Source organism: Brachypodium distachyon, chromosome 5, assembly GCF_000005505.3.
Source record: "Brachypodium distachyon strain Bd21 chromosome 5, Brachypodium_distachyon_v3.0, whole genome shotgun sequence".
NCBI classification, from domain to species: Eukaryota; Viridiplantae; Streptophyta; class Magnoliopsida; order Poales; family Poaceae; genus Brachypodium; species Brachypodium distachyon.
Window position 1 is genome coordinate 25,356,782 of NC_016135.3, and position 23,509 is coordinate 25,380,290.

The 23,509-nt window shown below is 47.9% G+C and overlaps 4 protein-coding genes and 1 long non-coding RNA gene across 7 annotated transcripts; 3 read left to right on the top strand and 2 right to left on the bottom strand.

Moving 5' to 3' along the window:
• The first annotated feature begins 3,149 nt into the window (after positions 1-3,149).
• LOC100846257 (receptor-like serine/threonine-protein kinase SD1-8) lies at positions 3,150-6,452 on the top strand. Its single transcript, XM_024455759.1, has 5 exons — positions 3,150-4,520; positions 4,615-4,931; positions 5,028-5,280; positions 5,404-5,644; positions 5,768-6,452. The coding sequence occupies exons 1-5, from the start codon at positions 3,203-3,205 to the stop codon at positions 6,213-6,215; spliced, it is 2,577 nt and encodes an 858-aa protein (XP_024311527.1). The 5' UTR covers positions 3,150-3,202; the 3' UTR covers positions 6,216-6,452.
• Positions 6,453-6,785: 333 nt separating this feature from the next.
• On the bottom strand, positions 6,786-11,280 carry LOC100846560 (receptor-like serine/threonine-protein kinase SD1-8). The gene is made up of 7 exons (XM_014895517.2): positions 9,889-11,280; positions 8,711-8,821; positions 8,472-8,596; positions 8,150-8,366; positions 7,809-8,049; positions 7,583-7,715; positions 6,786-7,499 (listed from the first exon to the last, which is right to left on the bottom strand). The coding sequence occupies exons 1-7, from the start codon at positions 11,246-11,248 to the stop codon at positions 7,194-7,196; spliced, it is 2,493 nt and encodes an 830-aa protein (XP_014751003.1). The 5' UTR covers positions 11,249-11,280; the 3' UTR covers positions 6,786-7,193.
• Positions 9,196-12,874, top strand: LOC106865474. 3 transcript variants are annotated; one of them, XR_002960959.1, is made up of 3 exons: positions 9,196-9,554; positions 11,721-12,325; positions 12,515-12,874. It is a non-coding gene; the product is annotated as an uncharacterized LOC106865474 (long non-coding RNA). The 3 variants fall into 3 exon arrangements; XR_001404677.2 differs by having other exon boundaries at positions 9,204-9,554; positions 12,156-12,325; XR_002960958.1 differs by lacking the exon at positions 9,196-9,554 and having other exon boundaries at positions 11,228-12,325.
• Positions 12,875-13,006: 132 nt separating this feature from the next.
• On the bottom strand, positions 13,007-15,369 carry LOC104585440 (G-type lectin S-receptor-like serine/threonine-protein kinase At1g11410). Its single transcript, XM_024455762.1, has 6 exons — positions 15,205-15,369; positions 14,689-14,879; positions 14,365-14,575; positions 14,018-14,255; positions 13,599-13,749; positions 13,007-13,496 (listed from the first exon to the last, which is right to left on the bottom strand). Exons 1-6 carry the CDS (start codon positions 15,254-15,256, stop codon positions 13,209-13,211), a joined length of 1,131 nt encoding a protein of 376 aa, XP_024311530.1. The 5' UTR covers positions 15,257-15,369; the 3' UTR covers positions 13,007-13,208.
• A 2,878-nt stretch (positions 15,370-18,247) lies between these two features.
• Positions 18,248-23,366, top strand: LOC100839970 (diacylglycerol kinase 5). The gene is made up of 13 exons (XM_003580581.4): positions 18,248-18,576; positions 19,551-19,773; positions 19,893-20,015; positions 20,106-20,234; positions 20,689-20,774; positions 21,031-21,154; positions 21,336-21,384; positions 21,597-21,679; positions 21,798-21,865; positions 22,082-22,159; positions 22,357-22,444; positions 22,544-22,660; positions 22,732-23,366. The coding sequence occupies exons 1-13, from the start codon at positions 18,263-18,265 to the stop codon at positions 23,059-23,061; spliced, it is 1,812 nt and encodes a 603-aa protein (XP_003580629.3). The 5' UTR covers positions 18,248-18,262; the 3' UTR covers positions 23,062-23,366.
• The last annotated feature ends 143 nt before the right edge of the window (positions 23,367-23,509 follow it).

Below are 23,509 nucleotides of genomic sequence, written 5' to 3' on the forward strand. Positions count from 1 at the left end.
AGCGTGGTGAGCGAACGGGCCCCTCTAGACGGCCGGTCTGAGAACGATAAGGCAGAGTCCCATAAGGAAGCCAAAGGGCGGTCAACGTGATTATGGGGGTAATGGGCAAGGGGGGGGGGGGGGGGAAGCCCAGCCAAGCCCTCACCGAATTCCATATCCGAGCAGAAAAACGGCACTGAAAGAGCAGGTGTGAGGCAGACTCCGGACTGCGGCGACAAAACTGACAAAGAGGGTCATGCTGCCCCCCACGGGAGGCCAACCTATCCGCCGTCCAGAGACGATTTTGGAGGGCCAACCAAGCGAAGAGCTTGCACTTCGGAGGAGCCCAAGGGGACCAAACCCTGGCCGGGAGAGACGAGACCGTCGAGCCAAAGAATTGAGCATCGTAGGCCGACGCAGCACTGTGGGAACCAGAGGGGCTGAGCTTGCAAGAGATGGAGTCATCCACAGCAGGGTTCAGGGTCACAGCTTGCAGGTGGTTCCAAAGGCGAACGAACTCCTCAATGTGGGCGACGGTGGAGAGACCCTGAAGGTAAAAATCCTTTATCCAGGCGTGCTCCACAATGGCATTTTGCACCGACCTGCTCTTTCTTCTCGAGATTTTAAAAATGAGGTTGCAAAATCCTTGAGCGCCTGATCACCGAGCCAGACCGAATCCCAAAAGCGAGCCTTCAAGCCATGTATTTTTATTTCTGTAGTATCTAATATCTAATTAAAGTAGCAGACATTATACGGCGTAAATTTTACAAAAGATATCGTACGGTCTAAATTTGTTACAAATGGATCAATCTGATCTGATGCTTGGAGTTCACGTGCTACACGGAGTTCAGGTACTGTACAGACGCAATTGGAGTTCAGGTGCTATACGCATGCAGAGAACTAAATACAGGGGCTGACTCTACCGTCGTTCGCTGCCGCCAACCCACGCTATTCCCCACACAACACCGGAACACCCATGACCAGCAATCCTCTTCGCGCCTGGCCAACGACCGATGGATCGATCGCCCGGCTGTCCGGCACCTACGCCCATCTCATCCTCTCCGGCCACCGGCGTCTCATCAGCCAACAGCCCAACACATGCACGGACCCAGCCACACGCTCATCGAATCCTATGCAGGGCCAATCCAAACTTCCTCGCACAAAAGGAAACCCAAACAATTTTTCCCAAGTTGCTTCTCGCATCAATTAGGTAATCTCCAGGTCAAGTTCATGCATGCAATGCTCTATCTCCAATTCCACTTATTCCACTTTTTATTTTGATATATCAATAGACAAAAATAGAATGAGAGATCGATCTATGTTTAACAGCTTTCAAGTTGTAGAGTCTACTAAATAGGCCCTCTCTTCTCAACTCATCGAGGACCCCTAATCACTTCAAGATCCACAAGAAAGTTCATAATCAGTTTCGTCGCTAAGTGTATTCCATCCGAATACTAATATACTTAATTACTTCAAGATGTACATGGAACCAATTAAACTATTTTAGTTCTCTGCGTGCAAGAGAGTTAATTGCGGGAGTCAGGGAGTGGAAAAAGAAAAATACACACATGATTTACCAAGCCGACATGTAATTTAGGAAAAGAAAAAACAGCTAAAAATATTTATAAATTGGGAAAGATGGAGTACCACCCATCGAGCAATGAAAACAAATTACTATGCGGATAATACAAAGTTAAGAGTACGGAAAAGGATTATCGGATAATTTTCTAAAATAATACTTTGAGTTTGCTTCCGAGAATACTCTATCGGGGAGGAGAGTAAAAGATAAATGCTAACTAACTTTGTTGACAATTAATAGTCATATTTGTGAATTTCAATAATACAAAATAAGGGAGATTTCGTGTCAAACGTAAAAAAAAAACTGGAAAAGTCATACAAGTGAATGGATGATGGGCACAATAGATGCAAATTGGGATGGATAAAAATCAATGCTTACAAAAAACATTAAGGATAAAATAAATCTAAACATCTTTCGAATATCTTAAATAAAAAAATTAACACACAAATTGAAACACACATATGTTACATGTAGAAGCTCAACACTTTTGTATTGCACACGATGTTAATAAAACACAACTCTCTTGCAAAAACATGTAATGACTACCTAATCTGCAACATATTATATTACGTATTTAAACCCATCTAAGCATTCAAAATTATATATTTTGGTAGGTGAAAAAAATAACAATTCAAGTATTTTCTGAAAATCTTTGAATAATCCAGATATAATACATCTAATTGCATACCCCTCCGATCCATAGTTGTACTAAATCAAAAACACTTACTCCCTCCGTCAAACAAAGCATGTCTCAAGTTTGATTAAATTTGAATGCATCTATACACTAAGTCATATTCAGATACATCCAAATTTTGACAAACTTGAGACATGTTTTGTTGGACGGAGGGAGTATTATAGATCAAAGGAAGTACAAAATTAATCTATTAGAAAGCAAAATCAAAATTAAAAATATAAAAATATCATTTGTTATATATAAGTCTAGCAACCCGCTAGTTGACTATGTCCTAGCATATCAATTCTAAACGTTTTCTCTTTCCGTGTTTTTTTATTTTGTACGATTCAAAGAAACCCATACACCATCCCCCATAACACATAGTAGGATGTACTCATTCATGTTATGTCTGTCAATAATCTTTTTTTTTGTGAGAAATGTCTGTCAACAATCAGAGTCGTCTCATTGTCACCAGAATGTCGCCTACTATTGATCGCTGTAAACTTGAAGGTGAAAGTAAGATACCATCAGCTTCGGCCAACAAACATTGTTTTTTTTTGTTTGACTCAACAGAACTGTAGGTGTAACAGTAACATATCGTCTTACATCCTTCATTTTGGCATACGCTATATTTTATCGCCACAATCCTAACATATAAAACTGAAGTCAAAGGTGTGTGGGTAATACTTGAAGCGAAAGGCACATACATAGTCTACACACATATACTAGTACACTGCTCATCCTTACGAGGGTATACACGGTCAATCACGATAATTTTCCTTGACAATTGAATCATGAAAATGTTGTGTGTGAGCATGCAGGTGGGGGGCATATCAATGTCAAGTTGTCACCGTTTGACTTTCCCGCCACTTCAAAACCAGCAACGTACGCATGGTTGATCAGGGCAACTCTCAAGAGTGTTCCGTGACCTTGACCAAGAAGAAGAAAGAATCCACAGTTCCACACCAATCATGAGCTCGGTAACCAGCCATGGCCGACGACACTACCTCTTCCTCCTGCTCTCTCTGCTCATGCTCGGGACACGAGCCGTCGTTAATGCCGCCGACACGTTCGACAGCGGCCGCAACATCACCGACGGCGAGACGCTGGTCTCGGCCGGCGGGTCCTTCACCATGGGGTTCTTCTCGCTCGGGGTTCCAGCCAGGAGGTACCTCGGGATATGGTTCTCCGTGTCGGAGGACGCCGTGTGCTGGGTGGCCAACCGCGACCGCCCCATCAACGGCACCTCCGGCTTACTGATGCTGGGCGACGCCGGGAGGCTCCTCCTCCTGGACGCCGGCTCCGGCGGCCAGGTCATCTGGTCGTCAAACTCTACCGGCAGCACCACCAATTCCTCGACAGCACAGCTGCTCGACTCCGGCAACCTGGTCATCCGCGATGGGGCCACCAGCGCCGACAGCCAGCTCCCGATGATCCTATGGCAGTCGTTCGACCACCCGTCGAACACCTTGCTGCCGGGCATGAAGACGGGCAAGAACCGCTGGACGGGCGCCGAGTGGCACATCACGTCGTGGCGCTCGCCCACGGACCCGTCCCCAGGCCCCTACCGCCGCGGCACAGAAACCAAAAAAGGATCACTCCCAGAGAACGCTATCTGGAACGGCCGCGCCAAGACGTACCGGACGGGGCCGTGGAACGGGGTCTACTTCAACGGGGTGCCCGAGATGGCGTCCTACGCCGACATGTTCGTGTACGAGGTGACCGTGAGCCCAGGGGAGGTGAGCTACGGGTACGCCGCCAAGCCCGGGGCTCCCTTGTCCCGGATCGTGGTGACCGACGCCGGCACGGTGCAGCGGCTCGTGTGGGACGCGAGCAGCGGCGCGTGGAAGACCTTCTACAGCGCGCCCAGGGACACCTGCGACGCCTACGCCCGGTGCGGGGCGTTCGGGCTCTGCGACACGGGCGCCGCGTCCACGTCCATGTGCGGCTGCGTCCGGGGCTTCGTCCCGGCGTCGCCGTCGGCTTGGTACATGAGGGAGACCTCGGCCGGGTGCCGCCGAAGCGTGGCTCTGGACTGCGCCGGCGCCACGGATGGGTTAGCCGTGCTGCGCGGCGTGAAGCTCCCCGACACGTATAATGCGTCCGTGGATGTGAGCGTCGGGATGGAGGAGTGCAGGGAGAGGTGCCTTGTCAACTGCTCCTGTGTCGCCTACGCCGCCGCCGACGTCCGAGGAGGAGGATGCATCATTTGGTCGGATACCATTGTTGACATCCGGTACGTGGACAGAGGGCAGGATCTCTACCTCAGGCTGGCAAAATCTGAACTAGGTACGCATCACAGTGAACAAATTCTCAATTCCATTTCGAAACAAGTCCACCGCGAGAATATGACAAAGTTTGATTTCGGCAACGTATCATTTAGCTGAAGACGCCAGCAGGAAGATGAGCGCGGCGATCATCGCGACCATATGCGTGGCGTGCGCGGCCGCGGGGGTATTTCTCTCGCTGGCCTTCGTCATTTGGAGGAACAGGATACGCAGGATCGTCTCGCGAGATGCACGGCGTGTTGCTCACAAAAACGATGCCGCCGTCCATGTCGAAGAAGGCAAGCCTGACCCGGACGACGCCGCCACGGCTGTCACGGCCGGCTCCATTGATCTGGCCACCTTAGAGAAGGCCACGAGGAATTTCTCCACCAGGAACGTGATCGGCGAAGGCGCTTTCGGCGTCGTCTACGAGGTCGGTCTCACAACACAACTCGATTTCGCCTTCTACATCGACGCAAAAACCCATCAGAAATGACTGTAGTTAAGATTTGCACATTCTTTTTTGCAGGGCCAGCTGCTCCAGGATCACCCTCTGGTGGCAGGGTTGCCAGGGAACGGGAGGAAGGTCGCAGTGAAGAGGCTGAAAGTGTCGTCGTCCCTGCCCAGCAGAGTCCTGAGCGATTACACGAGGGAAGTGGAGACCGTGTGCAACCTCCGGCACGACAACCTCGTCCGTCTCCTGGCACACTGCAGCGACGGCAACGAGCGGGTCCTGGTGTACGAGTACGTGCACAACAAGAGCCTCAACCTCTATATATTCGGTACGTACAGCACACTCCGGCCGTGCTGCTTCAAATTAGCACTACCATGTAGCACAAACAGAATGGTTAATTTCCTACACAAACTGAAGTGGAATTTGTTTGCGGGTTTTGTGGAACGAGCAGGCAAAGGCAGCGCCCGGGCTTCGCTGAATTGGGCGAGGAGGCTGGAGATCATCCGTGGGATCGCCCGGGGCGTCTGGTACCTTCACGAAGGGTTAGGCGAGGAGAACGTGCTGGTTCACAGGGATCTGAAGCCGTCCAACGTGCTGCTGGATCGCCATTGGAGGCCCAAGATCGCGGGCTTCGGCACCGCCAAGCTGTTCCGTGACGACCTGACGGGGACGCAGACAGTAGTCGTCTCGCCGTGAGAAAAATAAATAAATCAAACCTCACACTCACACACATCACTGACAACAACACATGTTTAAACAGTATACTAGAACCAAAATTTTGCTGACACGGGCGAGTTTGGATGACGCGTGTGCAGGGGGTACGCGTCGCCGGAGTACGCCAAGGACGGCGACATGACGCCCAAGTGCGACGTGTTCAGCTTCGGCGTCGTCCTGCTGGAGACGGTCAGCGGCCGCAGGAACAGCGCTTCGCCGAGCGTCGTTTCGCAGGCATGGAAGCTTTGGGAGGAGCGCAGGGTCATGGACCTGCTGGACCCGGCGGTGTGCCGGCGTCCTCGCGGCTCGGGTTCTTCGGAGATCTGGTCGTCGGAGCTGCGCCGGTGCATCCAGGTCGGCCTCCTCTGCGTGCAGGAGGCGCCGGGGGACAGGCCCGCCATGTCCGCGGTTGTTGGCATGCTTGGGAGCAAAGACTCGCGGCTCGAGCAGCCCAAGTGCCCCGCGCTGCTGCAGCTTGGGCCGACGTGCTACGGCGGCAATGGCATGTCGCTGGACTGGGAACCGTCTACCGTAGTCAACCTCACGTAGAAGACCATAGAGGCTGCGTGCTGGTGATCCTGTTTGCCATCTGTAAATGTGCAAATGAGCTACATCCTATGAGATCCACTAGAGATGCTCTTAGTCACGGAAAGTTAGGGTCAATATTTGTTATCTACGTCACTTAGGGTCAATGGTAATATGGTTCATACGATATGCTATGTAGACTCTAAATTTGTTAAGGGTATAAAGGTTTATAGGTAACGAGGTCAACCCGTAGTTAACTTATTTTGGTGAGTCAACTTTTTTCCCATCTTGCCTTTTTTTTTCTTCTGAATTAGGAATTTTCAAACAATGATGTAATAGTCGTGTGCATCAACAGATGCAAAAGCTGAAGAGATCGATCAAACAATGTAGAGGCCAAAGGGATTCTTTTTTTCCGGAGAAAAGTCAACAATTTTCGAATAAGAGTGTGTTGGATGGGTCTTCAACTTGAGACCTCTAAAAGATGTGATTGAAATGTTAATTGTTGCTACTGTATTTGATCAGACCCTCATTGAGTACATACACAAAGTACAAAAAGAACACAAAAGGGATGACAGACCTCGAGTACAAGATAAATGCACTAAATCAGCGACACTTCTTATGCGTTAGAGTGAATATTTTTTTGGACATGATCGGAGGGAGTACTTTGTTTAAACTAATTCTAGCTTATCTACAATCCTGATCATAATGTGTCCCTAATATTAGACAGACATGTCTTGGTTGCACTTGATGCAGATTTAAAATCGGAGAGACTTGCGATCAAATGAGCCACGGGAAAGAGGGACATGCAGAGACATCCATGCGCCCATGTAGGGCACTACTAGGAAGACATTCTCGAGAGGTGCCACGCTTACGGAAAAGCACCATATATCAAGAAAATCCCTACCTAACCTGCAACTTATAAGACTGATCGCCAGGCGACAACACTACGTCGATGTGCTGAGTCTGACTCGATTCGGTCGATCGATGGGCGCAGGCAGCAATTCACCTCAGATCGACCGTGGTGCAGGGGCTCAAGAGATCGGTCTCAGTACGGGACGACGAAGTGGCCCATCCGCTGTCCAGCAGCCTCCTCGGCCGGTCGATCGGCGACGCCGTGCTCGTGAGCATGGCGACGACCGCCGACATGGCCGGCCTGTCGCAGGGCGTCTCCTGGACGCAGAGGAGCCCGATCTGGACGCACCGTTTCAGCTCAGACAGGAGCTGCGGCTCGGACTCCGGGTCCGGGAGCGGCACCGTCGCTTTGTCCAGAAGTTCCATGGCCCTGTTCTGCTCCCACAGTTCCCACGCCTGTCAGGACTAATTTCGTCAGAGTATGCCTGTAGAATCTTTTATAGTGTTCTTGCTTCATTTTCAAGAGAATTTTGACTTACATGCGAAATGAGCCTCTGCATGCCACCGTTCCTTTCCCCGCTGAGCGTCTCCAGGAGGATGACCCCGAAGCTGTAGACGTCGCACTTGAGCGTCATCTCCCCTTGCCTCGCGTACTCCGGAGCTGCGTATCCCCTTCACATGGAACTCAACAATGTCATGTCAGGCATATATGAATATCTTGAGTCCACTCGATTCCTTACGGTGATGGAAAGATAGTTTACTTACGGTGAGACCACGATTGTCTGATCGGGCCCCGTTTTCTGGTCGACGGCGAACAGCTTGGCGGTGCCGAAATCGGCGATCTTAGGCATCCACTGGTCGTCCAGAAGAATGTTGCCCGGTTTCAGGTCCCGGTGGATGACGCTCTCGCCCGATCCTCCGTGAAGGTACGCGGCGCCATGCGCCACCCCGCGAATCAGCTCCAGCCTCCTCGTCCAGTTCAGGGAAGCTCGAAGACTAGCTGTGCCTGTGATCAGTGCAAAACACATATGACATATGTGACGTAAATTCCATAGAAACTTGATAAATTCTTTAGTTCCTTCCAGCAAGTGGTCGTTGAGCAGTACCGAATATGTGGACGTTCAGGCTCTTGTTCTGCATGTACTCGTAGACGAGGATCCGCTCCTTGCCGTGGTTGCAGTAAGCGAGGAGACGAACTAGACTGCCATGCCGAAGCCCGGCCATCACCTCCACTTCTCTCGCGAAATCCTTCTTGCCTTTCGTGGTGAGAGCCGACTGTTTGAGCCTCTTGACAGCGACCACTCTTCCTTCAGGCAGCTTCCCCTGACAATTTAGCAGTTTCAGATGTTGATTACAGATTGAGTTGTACAGAGTTAATTTGGGCGTACACGGCTCCACGCTAATCTCTTGGGTAGTAAAATAACTCACCTTATAAACTATGCTAAATCCACCTTGACCAATCATGTTACTTTCAGAGAAATTCCCGGTGATATCCTTTATGATATCTAGACTGACTGAAGGGACGGCCATAGCAGGATTTTGAGGAATAGCATCTGCAACAAGATCACATGATGATCAGTAGTTTACTACAGCATTGCATTTAATTTACCTATTTTCCCTTCATGCAAAATACAACATCGAAACTGAACCATCGCGGCAGAATTTACCTATGATTCTGCGTTTCCTTCTCCACCAAATCACAAAGATGACCAGAAGAATGGTTACAGCAGAAGCTATTGGTGTGGCAACAAGTAGAGCAGGAAACCTTTTCTTGTCATCTGTTATCGCATCAAGAAAGAAAGATCAGAATGCTATTCAGCGCTTAACCCTGCTCGGAAATCAAAATTGTTAAAAAAAAACAGAGAGTAAATCTAACCCTGTAACCTAATTTAAATTATCTTGGCCATTTTACATCTTCTTAAAACCGGTTCTAAATTACTTGAGTTACCAAAGTCCAAACCTGGAAAACCCGAGACCCGAAAAACCTGAAGCTTGGAAACCAAACAGAATTTTCAGATTTTAAATTGCCAATTCAGCTTTTAATTCCCGGAACCCGAATAGGCCAAATAGCCTGATTTGAATAAAAGAACAGAGCAACCCCAAATCCAATATAGACTTTTGGCCCGAGCCCAACTGCCCAACTAAACCTAGCCCACTGCCCACCACACACTATATCCCGTCTCTCTCTCCCTTCCCTCGCACGAGAATCTGGACGACCCCCGCGCGGCCGCGCCGTTCTCGCCCCGCCACGGCGCGCCACCGATCCCGCGCTGTTCTAGCCGCCGCCGGCCGCCCCACGCACTTCCCTCCCCAGCCTTGGCGCGACCATCGGTCCTCGCGCTTTCCAGCCCTGCCGGCGGTCGCCGCCCCCCGCATCGTCTTCCCTAGGCCCAGTCGACCCCGCACCGGCCTCCCCCGTCCCCGCCGACCTCCCCGCCGTCTGTCGCGTCGCGTCGGCTCGACCCCCAATCCATCCCATCGCCGATCCTCCGGTTCATCTCCATTTTTCAGGTAATTAACCGCAATTTCGGGTTTACATTTTCTAATACTAATTCCGGGAATCATTTCTATGAACCCGAATTTCCGGCCTGAACGCCCAATCTGAATGTCATGAAGTGTCCAGCTACCACATGTCTTACGAGTTGGTTGGCATGAGGTGGATGGATTAAAGGAAACTGGCTGGGTTAAAATACTTAATTCTACTTGTTATTCAGTTCAGTTCAAACGTGATTATTTTTTGTCCAATTGTGTAAATCTTGTCAAAAAAATTTGAGGAAAAGACAAACATGCATGTCAGTCAAGGTAGGTAGGTACATGGAAATATGTTAGTCTGTACTGCACATACCGAATTCCGATTTTGACAATCTGAGGTGGAGACTCTGCCCGTCGGCGACGAGCCGAAGATCAACGACGGCGTCATTCCACATGACGCAGCCGGTGCCATCGCCGCTGCCTCCCTGGATATCCGTGGCGGCAAAGGCCACGCACTCGCAGTCGGCCGAGCACCTCGCCCTGCACTCCCCCAGCCCGACGCCCATGTCTACCGTCGCATTCTGCGTGTCAGGGAGCTTCACCCCTCTCACAACAACGAACCCATCCGTTGTCTTCGTCATACCGGAGCAGTCCAGCGGTGCGTCCCGCTTGCACCCGTCATCGGTGTTCTTCATCTGCCACTCCGGGATTGACACCGGGCTGAAGCCGTCGAGGCACTTGCAGAAGGACTGCGAGGCTGCGGCGGACGCGTCACAGAGCCCGAAAGGCCCGCACTTGCCGTAGGTGTCGCAGGGGTCCCTCGGACCCGAGAAGAACGTCACCCACTCTCGTACCCCGGCGTCCCACACGAGCCGCTCAGCCTTGCCCGTGTGGTTCACCACGACGCGGGTCAGCGGCGCCCCGGGCGTGGCCGTGTACCCATAGGTGACCTCCCAGGGGCTTGTCATCGTGGCCCGCAGCGGGTACTTGTCCGTGTACGCCGATGCCTCTGGGACGCCGTTGAAGAAGAGCCCGTTCCACGGCCCCGTGCGGTATACCTTGGCGTTGTCGCGCCGCCGCCACAGCACGAGCTCTGGCAGGCCGCCGCTGGTGGTTGTCTCCAGTGTGCGGCGGAAGTCGCCCGGAGCCGGGTCGTCGGGGGAGCGCCATGACGTGAGCTCCCACACGCCCCCCGTCCAGAGGCTCTTCCCCAGTTTCATCCCCGGCAGCAAGGTGTCCGATGGGTAGTCGAACGACTGCCACAGGTAGGCGGCGTTTGCGTTTGCGTTGCCGCTGCTTCCATTGCGCACGACCAGGTTGCCGGACTCGAGGAGCCGGGCCACGGCGGCGGAGGCGGCCGTGAAGTCCGAAGACCACGCCGTCAAGCGAGAGCCGTCGCGGAGGACGAGGCTTCTGCCGGCATCGTCGAACGCCAGCACGCCGGACCTGTCGAGCAGGGGCTGGTCGCGGTTGGCGACCCAGCAGACGGTGTCGTTGGACACGGAGAACCATATGCCGAGGTACCGCTTGGTGGACGCCCCGGGGGAGAAGAAGCCCAGGGTGAAGGTGCCGCCGGCCGAGACCAGCGTGTGGCCGTCAGTGAGGTTCTGGCCCTTCTCGAGCTTGTCGGAAACGCCGGCGATAGCGTGGGTTTGGGTCGAAAGGAGGAACAAACAGATGATAGTGAGCAGCATCAGGAGGTGGTGTACTAGGTTGCTGGCTGTTGTCCTCATTATGGACGCTTCTTGGCACTGTTCTTGCACAGCACTACAGCAGAGCAGAGGAGCTCAGCTCTTGCACAATGAAATTGAGCAGCCCTTTTGTGAGGTCGGTCACTTGGTCATGCACTGAAGTTCTCACTCAGCTAACTTCTTTTCGGCTGCAGCTTCCATATCTTGGTCATGCACGTACGTTTTGCTTCCACGTCTTAATTTACTCCGTAGTTGGTAGCGGTGGTTCGGTACTACGGAGTATTTTTTCAAGGGACTGGAACAAGAGTTAATCTTTGTTTACGAACCTGAACCTCGTCAAGAGGATAGGAGCTCGGCAATTCTTTCAGAACAAGAGAAAATTCCCGTTTACTTAAGGAATACTGGACCGAGAACCGGTGACATGGAAACAATTCTTATTCGCCGTTCAACAGCAGCCAAATTTCCAAGAAGTTGCAATCATATATATATCCCAGCCGATTTGTTTCAATTGTAGATGTGACGGAAGGATGATAGAGCAACTATAGAATTATGGAATAAGCTCAGATGAGTGGTTCGTTTCTGAAGATTGAAGAACAATACAAGTGGTTCTAGACTTATTAGACTGGATCAAAGTGAGCACATGTGCAGAGCATGTCATCGCTACTACACAACCGGAACAACAAGGATGGGGAGATGTAATTTTCAGCGACACGTAACGAAAACTAGTGTCCGATTAAATCTTATAGATGCTGATTGAGTGATCGGTCATCCTGTAATCCCAGACCAGTTATTTCAAGTGGGTTTAGAACAGTCCTTGTCAATGTAAGCACGAAATTGTGTTCTGGTTTTTATTGGGACATCGGTTGAATCTTCTCCTCGCTAGTAATTATTTATTTCTTGCTAGATTATTCATGGTTGTGATGTTTTTATGGAAATGCGGTTGTTGCAGCTTATAGTAGTAATTTGGATCTCACAATGAAAAAGAAAGTCTTGGAGAGTTGACCCAAATTTTGATAACTGGGAGTCTGGGTCTCTGGGGCATTGAGTTGAAGCATCTGTTGTTCGTCATGGTTATCCCATTGGGCAAAAGACGAGTTGGTCTTCTTCTATCAATGAATGGTAAAAGAATCTTCTTTAATGTGGTCATCTTTGTAATTAGGTAACCCTTTTATAATTGTTATATCTGTGCACAATAGGCTGCTCTCCTGCTGTTTTGTCATAAGAAACACTTGATTAGTTTTTGGGTACCTTCAAAATGGAAAACTATTCCTGTTGGAAATCAATCAAATTTATGCAATGACTTGTCAGATGGAGCGGTGGTGGTAATGCAGTAAGTAGAGGTAAATTTATGCGATGACTTGTCAAGTGGCATGGCGAGCAGAGTGACCACCCAATCTGATAGCGGCAAGATGAAGTGCAGAACATGAAGGGTACTGAAGAGAAAAGAAGACGAGACGAGGAATTTTTTTTGTTATTCGTTTCAAGAGTCTTTTAACATCAGATAACTTTTATTAGCTTAAACTATACTAGTAGATCATCCACTAGAAATTGTATAAGAAAAATCAGGGGATCACCTAACACTGCTCCCTAAGTGATGCTGGTGGCGAAACAAGCAAATATGCCAAGAACTCGTTTGTAATGGAAGTTCTACGATAGTATCCTTTTTTATATTTCATCTTTTTTCAGATTTAGAAGTGCACTTGCTTATGTTGAGTTTCTTTAAAATGATAACTGGATCCACCTGGGCCCAAAAATCACATTTTATCCCATATAACAACAGAATATACAATGAAACGAAACTAACGTATTCAAAAGTCTAATCATTTACACATGTATATACAATAAGTATCCCCAAATACGCTTGCCTGTCACAAATTACAAGCAAATTCATACAAATAATAGAAGATACAGCATTAAGTTTCAACTCGAACTCTAAGTAACAACAGGAAGGGAAATGAACTGGCACGCCAACTTCAGTAATCCAAGCTGAGCCAAGGGCAATCTACCTGCCTTCCAATTCAGTATAAGTCAGGTGGTTCCCAGATTCGGTATCCTTATCATCCACTGGAGCTCTTCCAACGAAAAACGCGGCTCGCTTCGGAGCAGGAAGTGCAACATCACCACTCAGCATCCTAAGCACCAGAGGCATGGCAGGCCTTTCGCCTGGTAACTCTTGCACGCACAGGAGACCTACCTGAATGCATCTGCAGACCTCGTCTTGGGAGTAGGCGGTGCCCATCAGTGCGTCGATCAGTTCCGAAGTACGATCTTCCTTCCACAGGGTCCATGCCTGAAATTGGATACGAGCACGGATGATGGAGTACATGATCATCATTACTAGCGCATTGTTTAACAGAAAAGTGGTAAACTGGAGAAGAGAGTGTTATCTTACGTGGCCAACGAGGTTCATTGACCATTCATCGTCAATGAAGGAGCTGTTCCTACGGCCACACACAATCTCTAGGACCAATACACCAAAACTGAAGACGTCGGATTTCTCAGAGAATTTACCCTCCATCGCATACTCCGGGGAGATATAGCCACTGCATTCCACAGATTTTAGTTCATTAGCCTGCTGCATAGGAACTTCAGGTAATGTTGAAGTGTCAACTAGCGAGGTTGTTAATTTTTTCTATAATCTGAATGAGAAAGAAGATGTGTGGGCCATTAATACTGCAAGAAGAGACGGAAACTGGTCTGACTTTCCAGAAGCAGGTCAGGACAATTGCCTTATATTAGAGAATTGCCTCTCTTTATTGTGATACCCTGTCCGATTATACTGATTGAACAAAAGATAAAAACGAGCCTTACTAGGTTCCAACGATTCGGTGAGTAAGAGCTTGAAGTTGGTATTCACCGAAAATTCTAGCCATGCCAAAGTCAGATATCTTGGGGTTGAAATCATTACCAAGCAGAACATTGCTAGCTTTCAGGTCCCTATGAATAATTTTCAGCCTGGAATCCTGATGAAGGTACAGTAAACCTTTCCCGATTCCCTGAATAATATTGTACCGCAATTTCCAACCCAATTCAACTCTCTTATTTTCATCTAATAAATTTGACATGAAAGCACCAGGATGTTAGAAGACAAGTTCAGTTACTGGCTTACTGCTAAATAAATCACACCGTCCCAATTACAACAAGAAACTTGAACTTACCAAAAATAAATGAGTCAAGACTGTTGTTAGGCATGTATTCATACACCAGCATCTTCTCTTCTCCATGAACACAGCAACCAAAAAGCCTAACCAAGTTTCGGTGCTGCAGTTTGGATAGAACAGTCACCTCATTTTTGAACTCCTCCAGTCCCTGACTGGAGCTGTTCGAGAGCCTCTTGATAGCAATCTCTTGGCCATCTGGTAGTCTCCCCTGTAAGTATTATCAACTATGTTGGTCAAGTAGTGATCTAAATACATCACCAAGATTGAATTGAAAGCTCAACAATATTCCTGGAACAGGATGAAATCTTTGAATGATCCTACCTTGTAAACTGGACCAAATCCACCAGCACCAAGCTTGTCGCTGAAATTGTTTGTCGCCAACAGAACTGTGCTGAACTCAATTAAAGGTGAGTTCAGAACTTCACCTTTCCATGCATCACTTTCCAATATATTTTCATCTGCATATGGCCTAGCTTCAACTACCCTTTGTGGTCCTTGTATTCTCCTTGTGCCTGCAATTTGGCAAAAAGATTGAGATAGAAAACTTAATAGATATTTATGCGATGAACAGTTAATTGTTGATCAGAAGTTACTTTACAGAAATGAAACAGATACACGAAAGGAATTTGAGAAATCTCGACTTACGATTATCATAATATGCACAATATCATACTTTCGAAACTCTTAACAAAAGTATGATATGGAAACTGATAGTTGTGGCTGTTCATTTTGAATTTCGGAATGAATAAAGATTAAAGATAACATGGCAAGAAAATCGGTAAAAATAAAAAATAATTCAGATACATGAAAGAATGATGTTAGAACCCATTGAATCACCTATTTGCTTTATGATGTACCTCTTCAGGGGTCCAAGTAGGCAGAAAACCATGATGCTAATTGGGAAGGCAGTACCCTACACTCTAATCAATCTGGTCTTTATATTTTGCACAGCAGAATACAAGTCAGGGAGGAAATTGCATGTTTTTGCGAGCCAACGCGTTGCCAATGCCCATTTTTCAACTGAAAGCAGTTGGTCAACTAGAGGAGAGCGGCGTGATGATTTAAAAAATTGTCAAAAATTGTCAAACCCATATGATTATGGACAGTGGTGCTAATATAATAGCCTTTGCTTGCTTGACATCTTCCATTTGGTCCAAGTTCTTGGGGAGCTCAGCGCTTGTTTATGATATCACAAAGTTAACTATCGCAAGATGTCACTTCCAGCTCACGCTACCTGTACACGGGCAGTTTCTAAATATGTAGAGAGTTGGATGTCACTGGTTGGTTCAGAAGAAAATTTGACTGGGAGAAACGTAACCAATCAACAGCAAACAAGTAAGCTTGGATTCTAGTCAAAAGTGGAATGCGCATATTTTTGCAGCACTATGGCTGATCCGCTTCACCCTTTGCTCTCCGACGGAACTAGCGCGTGAAAACTATCCGATCCCTAATGGCCTACTGCATGAATCACCGTACGTATACACTACAGGTAGGAGACTGTATCGAGGAACGGACTGAGATCCAAGAGGCAGGGCACGGCGTGCCCTTCTCCCGTATATCCACCGCTCATTCAAATCTGACGGTCAGCAGGGATTCACGCCCCATGGGAGTCACTTGTGCTGTCAAAAAACAAGCACAGGAAACACTTCGCAAGGTTCGGCTCTCCTGCCGCCGTTGTCGAGGGAAAGGGATGGGATGGAACTCCGGCGGCGCGCGGACGAGGGCTTCTTGATGCCTCCATAGAAACCGTCGCCATGGATGGTTGTGAGTCAGGAATCCGCCGCGACGCAAGGCCGCAAGGGGTCTCCGGATTTGGGGGTGGTCCTTTCAGCAACAGGCAGGCATGCATCAACGAGAGAGTTTGAGAGGTAGACGAGCACGAGGGCAGGCGTCACCGCCCAGCACTGGAGCACCCGGTGTCCGCAGCGACCTGCCCTTGGAGGAGGAGCCTGGGGTGGTCAAAGGGGGAGAGAAGGAAGCCGACGGCACGGGGCGTCGAAGCGGCGGCGCGAGATGGTCGCATGGGGAGCGGGAGGAGCAGGCCGCGCGGGGCGTCGGAGCAGGGGGAGCGGAGGGAGCCGGCATGCCAGTTGGTGGGCGTGCCATTTCACGCGGCGGCGGCGGCCGGCGAAGCAGAAGTCCTGCGCCGTTTTCCTCATCTAATCGAAGAAATGACTTCATGAGCACTTTTTTTTACAGTACCAAGGGCTGTTAATATTTGCTGGCCATCAGATTGGAATGGACGGTGGATGAGATGAGCAGGGCAATGCGTGACCCGGATCCCAGTCCGGTGCCGAAGTAGTTAGCCGAACTGAGACGCCGCCCGGCGCCCACCACGTCTCGCCTCGAGCGGCCCAAGAAAGGGTCGACTTGTCTGATGGGCCTCTAGGCCAATGTCGGCGATCTGTAACGTTAGCGGGCCAAATCGTCTTTTTTTTAAGATGGGTTGGCAAATTATCTTGCCAGAAGCAATTAAGCAAACCCAGGAAGATACGGGAGCCCGGTGGGCTATTTCATTCTCACTTGTTGTTGGTCCAAGTCACCAGGCAACCTCGGAGGGCCTTCCGCGTATAATCGCTTCTTCTTGGGCCTGCGGCCTCCCTACTCTCGTCTCTCGCGAAAAAGAAAGAGTCCAATTTTACACTGAACTTTGAGGCCGTAGAGCAAAATGTTCTTCAAAGCGAATTTGTCTATACTACGTACTAAATGGAGCAGCAAATCTTCAGGTTCACATCTACCGCAAATAAAGAGGAAGGAATCCACGCAAAAAGCGTCATTCAGTTGTGCAAAACAAACTTTGGTCTTCAAATAGGCAAAGGTGTAGTAGCACGGCCTGCACACGTCAAGAATATGCAGCAGTGGAATTCCCTCGTCCCGGCCCGGAAGGTTCTTCCGCCTGCCATAAAGCATGCAGAGTAGTACGTACTAGTAGTATGTACGTACGCGCGACGTTGGCTTCTAAACCGCGTGTGTTTATTTCTGTCCGTCTGGACTCCAGAAACGCGATCCGTTCCGTTCACCAGAGTTCAGAACAGAAGCCTCCAAAGAAAGACCCGTATAGGCGCGCGGGGAGCTAAATAGCTTAACGCGGCTAAGCATCCTCGGAGAGCAGTCGCTGTCCCGCGGTGTCCCCTTGGGCGCCCTCGGGAATCCCCGGCGTTGTACGCGTCGTGTCAACGTTCGGACTTCGGGTGGAAAATCCTCCGGGGACGACGACCAACGAGAGAACGGGGCGAGAGGCAAACCCCGCTCGGAAACCCGGCACGGTCGCACCGGTGATTGATTCCCGCCCCAAATTAAACGCGCGCGTTAACCCGTCAAACCCGCCTCGTTTAGTCGTTTCTCACTCACTCACTAACCCAGCAGGCCACCACCAACCGCAGTCCACTTGTGTTCTTCTGCCATGGCACGTTGGCTGGCCTCTGGCGAGCCATGACGGCAGTTACGGCAGCACTAGCACATGGCCGTTCGCCGAGGGCATGCACTACGTACGTGGTGTGGTGGTCCTGGTCAATGAGTATCACAGATGGAAGTATTTGTTGACCCGGGGACTGTTTTTATCGCAACCGATCGACGACTTCCACGGCGGTGGCGGCTTTGCCCAGCCAAGCACGAGTTTTTTTTACTAGTGCTTGGATTATTATTCCTTGGACTACATACGGAGTCGAACGTGTTTATAAAGTTTAAGACTTGTAATGTGTTCCGTGTTTCTTATGGTTGTAGCGTCGTCGTACTCCACGAGTGAATACTTTAACCGTGGTATCCTTGTGAGGTACTCGTATTTTCTGGGTGAAGTTCCTAGGACGATTTATTTTCTGCTGCTAGTAGTACTCCACGAATACATTATTACGGCGGCTTACGCATCACATATTCAATTATGTCAATTATTCATCGCATGGAAAATACTATAGAAGAAAGAAAGTCAGAAGGGCAAGGCGTAACGCTGACGCTGCCCGCCAATCGGATGAATGAGCGTGAGCCGGAGGGCGCAGGCAATTCGAACGGGGCGGCGGTCGCTTTCTCTGATGTTTTCTCGGCGTCCCCGCCTGACGCCTGCTCGCCTCGCCTCGCCTCGCCTCCTATTAATTATCCCCTTCCTTCCTTCCTTCCTCCCCCCAGCCTAAATCGTTCCAAGCTCTCTCAACTGCTCGGCGGAGGACTGGAGTCGATCGAGTCCACGCGGAAGGACGCTCCAAGCCTCGCGAGCAGGTAAGATCCATGGCGCTGCCGAGCTTCTCGAGCCTCTCTGTCTCTCCCTCTCGTTGCTCCGCTAAGGGGATCTTGTGTGGAGGTTTTCTTGCGTCCCTCTTCTCTGCATTTCAGTTGCTGCCTGCTTTGGCTGCGGCCGGAATTCGATCTTGGTAGTCAACGCGGCTGCGAGAGCGCCTGTCGATCCGTTTCTGGGTTCGGTGTTGGGTCGTTTTTTCTCTGAGCAGATCCGCACGCGGTAGTTACAAGTTACATGGATGATGGCCTGAATTCTGAGGTGTCTTGTTGTGTGGATTGGGGATCTGGCCCTTTTTCTCTGTATGGTTTGGTAGTTGGTGGTTGGTACTCTGCTCTACATGATGCTTGGTACTAGGCTAGTACTAGCACGCATTCTTTAGTTAGCGTTAGTCATTCACGGGAACTTTTGTTTTTGGATGCCAAGAAAACTGGTTTGTAATAAGTGAATTAACAATCCATGCTACTGCCACACCTTTTCTGGAAGAGGGGATTTTGGGAGGGGGGGCTTTTAGTTGTAATTTATTCGCTTCTCCTGCGCATTGTCATACTTTATTATGCTTGCTTGTTTCTTGTTACTTGATGTACTAACCTACGATAGAATGCCAATTGTCAAATAACCTGAACTGTAAAAGAGCAATGGGAATGGGAATGGCACAGTCATAGGAATATCACTGTAAAGATTGCTGAGTTGGAAAATACCATCCACTGTATCATTGTCACGTGGCACCAGGCACCACATGTCATTTTCACATTGAATGCTATTTTCCAACTTACGCCTTTTTGAGATGGCATTGAGCTAGTTTTCTTGCTTTCACTGTGCGCAAAAAAAAGTTTTTTTGCTTTCATTTCTACGCTCTGATTGATAACACAATATGAGCACTGTTTTGTTCCTTTCCATTCTATCATTAATTCATCCGAGCCAATTCTAATTGTTGTTGTTCATATTGCTTTTGCAGGATGGATGGAAATACAAATGGTGCTAACAGTTCCAGCTGCAAGTCATGCGGGCCACTGACGGACTATTGCATTCCAGATTACATACTAAAGCCAGACTCTGACCAAGTAATCATTGATCATGCACCATGTTGTCCGGTGGTAGTCTTCATCAACTCTAGAAGTGGTGGCCAACTTGGAAGTGGTTTGATTAAAACGTACCGTGAACTTCTCAATGAAGCACAGGTACCTAGCCTAGCAGTTTGGAGAAGCTGCAATGCTGAAACAGTGCATTCTCTTGATCCATAGTGTCACTTTAAATCATGTCTCGCTTTCTCATTGCTGGATCTACTCAATTTTCACAGGTTTTTGATCTCTCAGAAGAGTCTCCTGATAAGGTGCTGCACAAATTGTATGCCAACTTCGAAAAGCTCAAGTCTAACGGTGACACTCTTGCTTTTGAAATTCAGAGGAGCCTAAGACTAATTGTGAGTTGGATTTCTTTTTAGATTAAACATAAACAAGAATGTCTTTATGCTTGGTTGTTTATTTGTGTTAACTAATGAGCTTTCAAATAGGTCGCTGGCGGTGATGGCACAGCAAGCTGGCTACTTGGAGTAGTTAGCGATCTTAAGCTTTCACCGTCTCCTCCTGTTGCTACTGTACCTCTGGGAACCGGAAACAACCTTCCTTTCTCATTTGGATGGGTATGCTAATGGCTATTATTTATTATGAACACATATTCTGTTCATGTGTAATGAACATCTCTCTTTATATGTTTATTGTTGCTGGAAAATTTAGTGTTTTGCACCAACAAAGCAATTTATTACAAGCTAATTTTCTTTTTCTACTGTTCCACACTCATAACAGGCTAGCACAAATGAATATAACACTTCTAATAAACAGCAAGCTACCGAAGCCTATATCATTGTACTTTTTTCGTTTACTGTGAGCATGCAAGGAACATAACTTCTCATTTTAATTAATTGTACAGGATTTCTGAATTTGGAAATATGTTGGTAGTAATAAGTAATTTTGCCAGTTCCCTGGACATGTTCTTTTACCTGATGTGCATATTGTGCAAAACCTCATTTTATATACCGTATTTCTTGGTTTACCCACAAATTAATTTATTCATATTCAATTTAACTTGATCTGCAGGGAAAGAAGAACCCAGCTACTGACCAAGAGGCAGTAAAATCATTCCTTGCGCAAGTAAAAGGAGCAAGAGAAATGAATATTGATAGGTATGGTCTCACATTTGAAGAAAGTGTACTGTTTGCCTTTGTCTTTTGTTTATGCTGAGAAAAGAGCTCTATGTGCCCTCACTATTCTGATTAAAGTGTACAATTCAGCAAAAAGAATCTTTCATATACCTCATTCCCATGAAGTATTTATCTTCTCTAATTATTGTTCCACTCAGTTTAAAGCATGAGTAAAAATTTCTCCTCTCTTCCGTGTATGATAGAAAGCACTCAATCTAGATACATTTTTCTGTTTCAGTTGGCATATCATCATGAGGATGCGAGCACCAAAGGAAGGTCCATGTGATCCTATTGCTCCCTTAGAACTGCCTCATTCACTGCATGCATTCCACCGCGTATCTGGCAGTGATTCCCTCAATGTGGTAAGGCACATTTTTCTGTTGCTAATGTAATATTGTTTGTCCTTTTGATTGTAAGAATAATACTTCCTGGAAATGAGGTATATGAAATCAAGGACCATCACTTCTGATTGACATATATAGAATAAAATCTGAATATGGTGTGTATTTACTTAATATTTTATATTTTTATTCTCTTATTCAGGAGGGTTACCACACATTTCGTGGAGGATTCTGGAATTACTTTAGTATGGGTAAGAGTTCCTCTGCTCACTGTTTGTTTCAGAGAAGGGATGCATACCAATTTGAACGTCGAAGAATTCATTTCTATTCATATCAGTTTATCGTTGGCATTTTTCATGTTCTGATGCCCAAAGTTATATGCTACTCCCTCCGTTCCTGGTTATCCTGATTTGAATAATGCATGAAGTTAAGCTCATCATCATCATGGCCTTACACACTGCAGGGATGGATGCACAAGTGTCTTATGGATTTCACTCTGAAAGGAAGAAAAATCCAGAGAAGTTCAAAAACCAGCTAACAAATCAGGTATTTGTTTTGTGTGTTTGTTTGGAAAACAATTTCTCTTTATTTTGATTTGTCATTCAGAAATCAGAACTGTTAGCCTCACCTGCATGATGGTCTTGCAATGCATTTCTTGATTCAGGGTACATATGCTAAACTTGGACTTAAACAAGGATGGTTTGCTCCTTCTCTAACTCATCCGTCTTCAAGGTAGTTTGTCACTAATGCAGCCATTGTGCTTCTGATCTTGCTTATGGTGTTTTTTTTTCTTCCAACTGGCAACATTTTTTGGCATTACTAAGATACCACTGTATCAATTAATTTAGATCTGTAGGTGGCTCCAAAACTATGCCATCAGCTTTAAGATTATAGTTCTTGTATAGCTTGACAATGAATGTGGATATGACATTTTGACCTCCATTTCAGGAACATTGCTCAACTTGCAAAGGTGAAGATTGTGAAAAGACCTGGTGGCCATTGGGAAGAGCTTAAGATTCCCCACAGGTAATTCTTGCCGCCTTTGCAGTATCAGCTTTGTAATACAAAGTCAATCTTCATTCTGTACATATTATGCCTGCCTCTTCCAATCCATTTCATCTACCTGAGTTGACATACACTTGGATTTTTGGCTTTCACTATCAATAAGAAATGGAACAACTATGAATGATGAAAAAAAGTCAACAAATGTCTTCTTGTTTCAGCATTCGATCAATTATCTGTCTTAATTTGCCAAGTTTCTCCGGAGGATTCAATCCCTGGGGAACACCTAACAAGAGGAAAGTGCAAGATGTAAGTTTCGCTTCTTGAAAATAGTTTAGAGTTGCCTTGTGCATTGCCGCACTAGACTTGCTTCGGTAGAGATTTATAAGTTTTTGTGGCAATATGCAGAGAGATCTAACTGCGCCTTTTGTGGATGATGGCCTCATTGAGATTGTCGGCTTTCGCGATGCCTGGCACGGCCTTGTCTTACTGTCCCCTAAGGGACATGGAACTCGTCTAGCTCAGGTGAAATACTTAGCTGTTCCTCCACTCGGCAGTGTGCCCTTCAGTATCGCTGACTGATATTTCACTGTCAGGCCCATAGAATCCGGTTCGAGTTCCACAAAGGAGCAGCTGACCACACGTTCATGAGAGTCGACGGGGAGCCATGGAAGCAGCCCCTTCCCAAGGACGACGAGACCGTTGTCGTCGAGATCTCTCACCTCCGCCAGGTCACCATGCTTGCCAACGGCTCATGCAAATCGAAGAGCTTCGAAGACCCCACGTCCCCGTCATGTCGCGGCCATGAGGAGGACGAGAGCGACAGCTTGGAGGACGAAGACGAGTGGGAGGAGGGCAGGAAGAAGTTCGGGGCAGCGGCCACCTTCAAGTTGCCCGACGAGGTCGACATCGCTCATCTTAGTTGAGCTGGTCCAAGGCTCCCTGCCCTGCTACCTGTCGATATGATTCAAATTTCAGAATGCTCACTGCTGCTGTCAGTGATATACTGCTCTTTGTTTATGCTGCCCTGTAATTTCGGAGTTTTAGCAGCCTTTGTGTAGTAGACAGGCTATATTCAGCATTCTCCAACTGCTAAGTCTGGCAAGCAGTGCAATGCAATTGTTCTCTTCCTAGAACTAGCATGTATCCTTTGTGTCCTGAATCGTCTGCTCTCTAACAGACGGTCTCATTAGTGATGTGTGATGCTGAATTTACTCTGCATATTTTACCATGTGTTTACTATACTGCTTTAGAAAACTACAACTAGCCAGCTAGGCCACTTCCTGTATGGTGACTCGTGAGTAGGATGAGCACGAATCCCGGAGAAAATCGGCAAACGTCAGAGGAAATCCCCGTGGAATGGATTCCGTGTCC

What these genes read in the sequence shown, in the direction of transcription:
- LOC100839970 (XM_003580581.4), top strand. Translation starts at nt 18,263, where the DNA reads ATGGAAAATACTATAGAAGAAAGAAAGTCAGAAGGGCAAGGCGTAACG. An exon ending in AACTTCTCAATGAAGCACAG is followed by an intron (nt 19,774 to 19,892) that starts GTACCTAGCCTA and finishes CAATTTTCACAG; the next exon opens with GTTTTTGATCTCTCAGAAGA. An exon ending in ACAAGAGGAAAGTGCAAGAT is followed by an intron (nt 22,445 to 22,543) that starts GTAAGTTTCGCT and finishes GGCAATATGCAG; the next exon opens with AGAGATCTAACTGCGCCTTT.
- LOC100846257 (XM_024455759.1), top strand. Translation starts at nt 3,203, where the DNA reads ATGAGCTCGGTAACCAGCCATGGCCGACGACACTACCTCTTCCTCCTG. An exon ending in CCTCAACCTCTATATATTCG is followed by an intron (nt 5,281 to 5,403) that starts GTACGTACAGCA and finishes TGGAACGAGCAG; the next exon opens with GCAAAGGCAGCGCCCGGGCT. An exon ending in CAGACAGTAGTCGTCTCGCC is followed by an intron (nt 5,645 to 5,767) that starts GTGAGAAAAATA and finishes ACGCGTGTGCAG; the next exon opens with GGGGTACGCGTCGCCGGAGT.
- LOC100846560 (XM_014895517.2), bottom strand. Translation starts at nt 11,248, where the DNA reads ATGAGGACAACAGCCAGCAACCTAGTACACCACCTCCTGATGCTGCTC. An exon ending in AAGGAAACGCAGAATCATAG is followed by an intron (nt 8,597 to 8,710) that starts GTAAATTCTGCC and finishes ATCTTGTTGCAG; the next exon opens with ATGCTATTCCTCAAAATCCT. An exon ending in CCTGAACGTCCACATATTCG is followed by an intron (nt 8,050 to 8,149) that starts GTACTGCTCAAC and finishes CACTGATCACAG; the next exon opens with GCACAGCTAGTCTTCGAGCT.
- LOC104585440 (XM_024455762.1), bottom strand. Translation starts at nt 15,256, where the DNA reads ATGGTTTTCTGCCTACTTGGACCCCTGAAGAGGTACATCATAAAGCAA. An exon ending in GTACATCATAAAGCAAATAG is followed by an intron (nt 14,880 to 15,204) that starts GTGATTCAATGG and finishes GCCAAATTGCAG; the next exon opens with GCACAAGGAGAATACAAGGA. An exon ending in TCTTGACTCATTTATTTTTG is followed by an intron (nt 14,256 to 14,364) that starts GTAAGTTCAAGT and finishes CAAATTTATTAG; the next exon opens with ATGAAAATAAGAGAGTTGAA.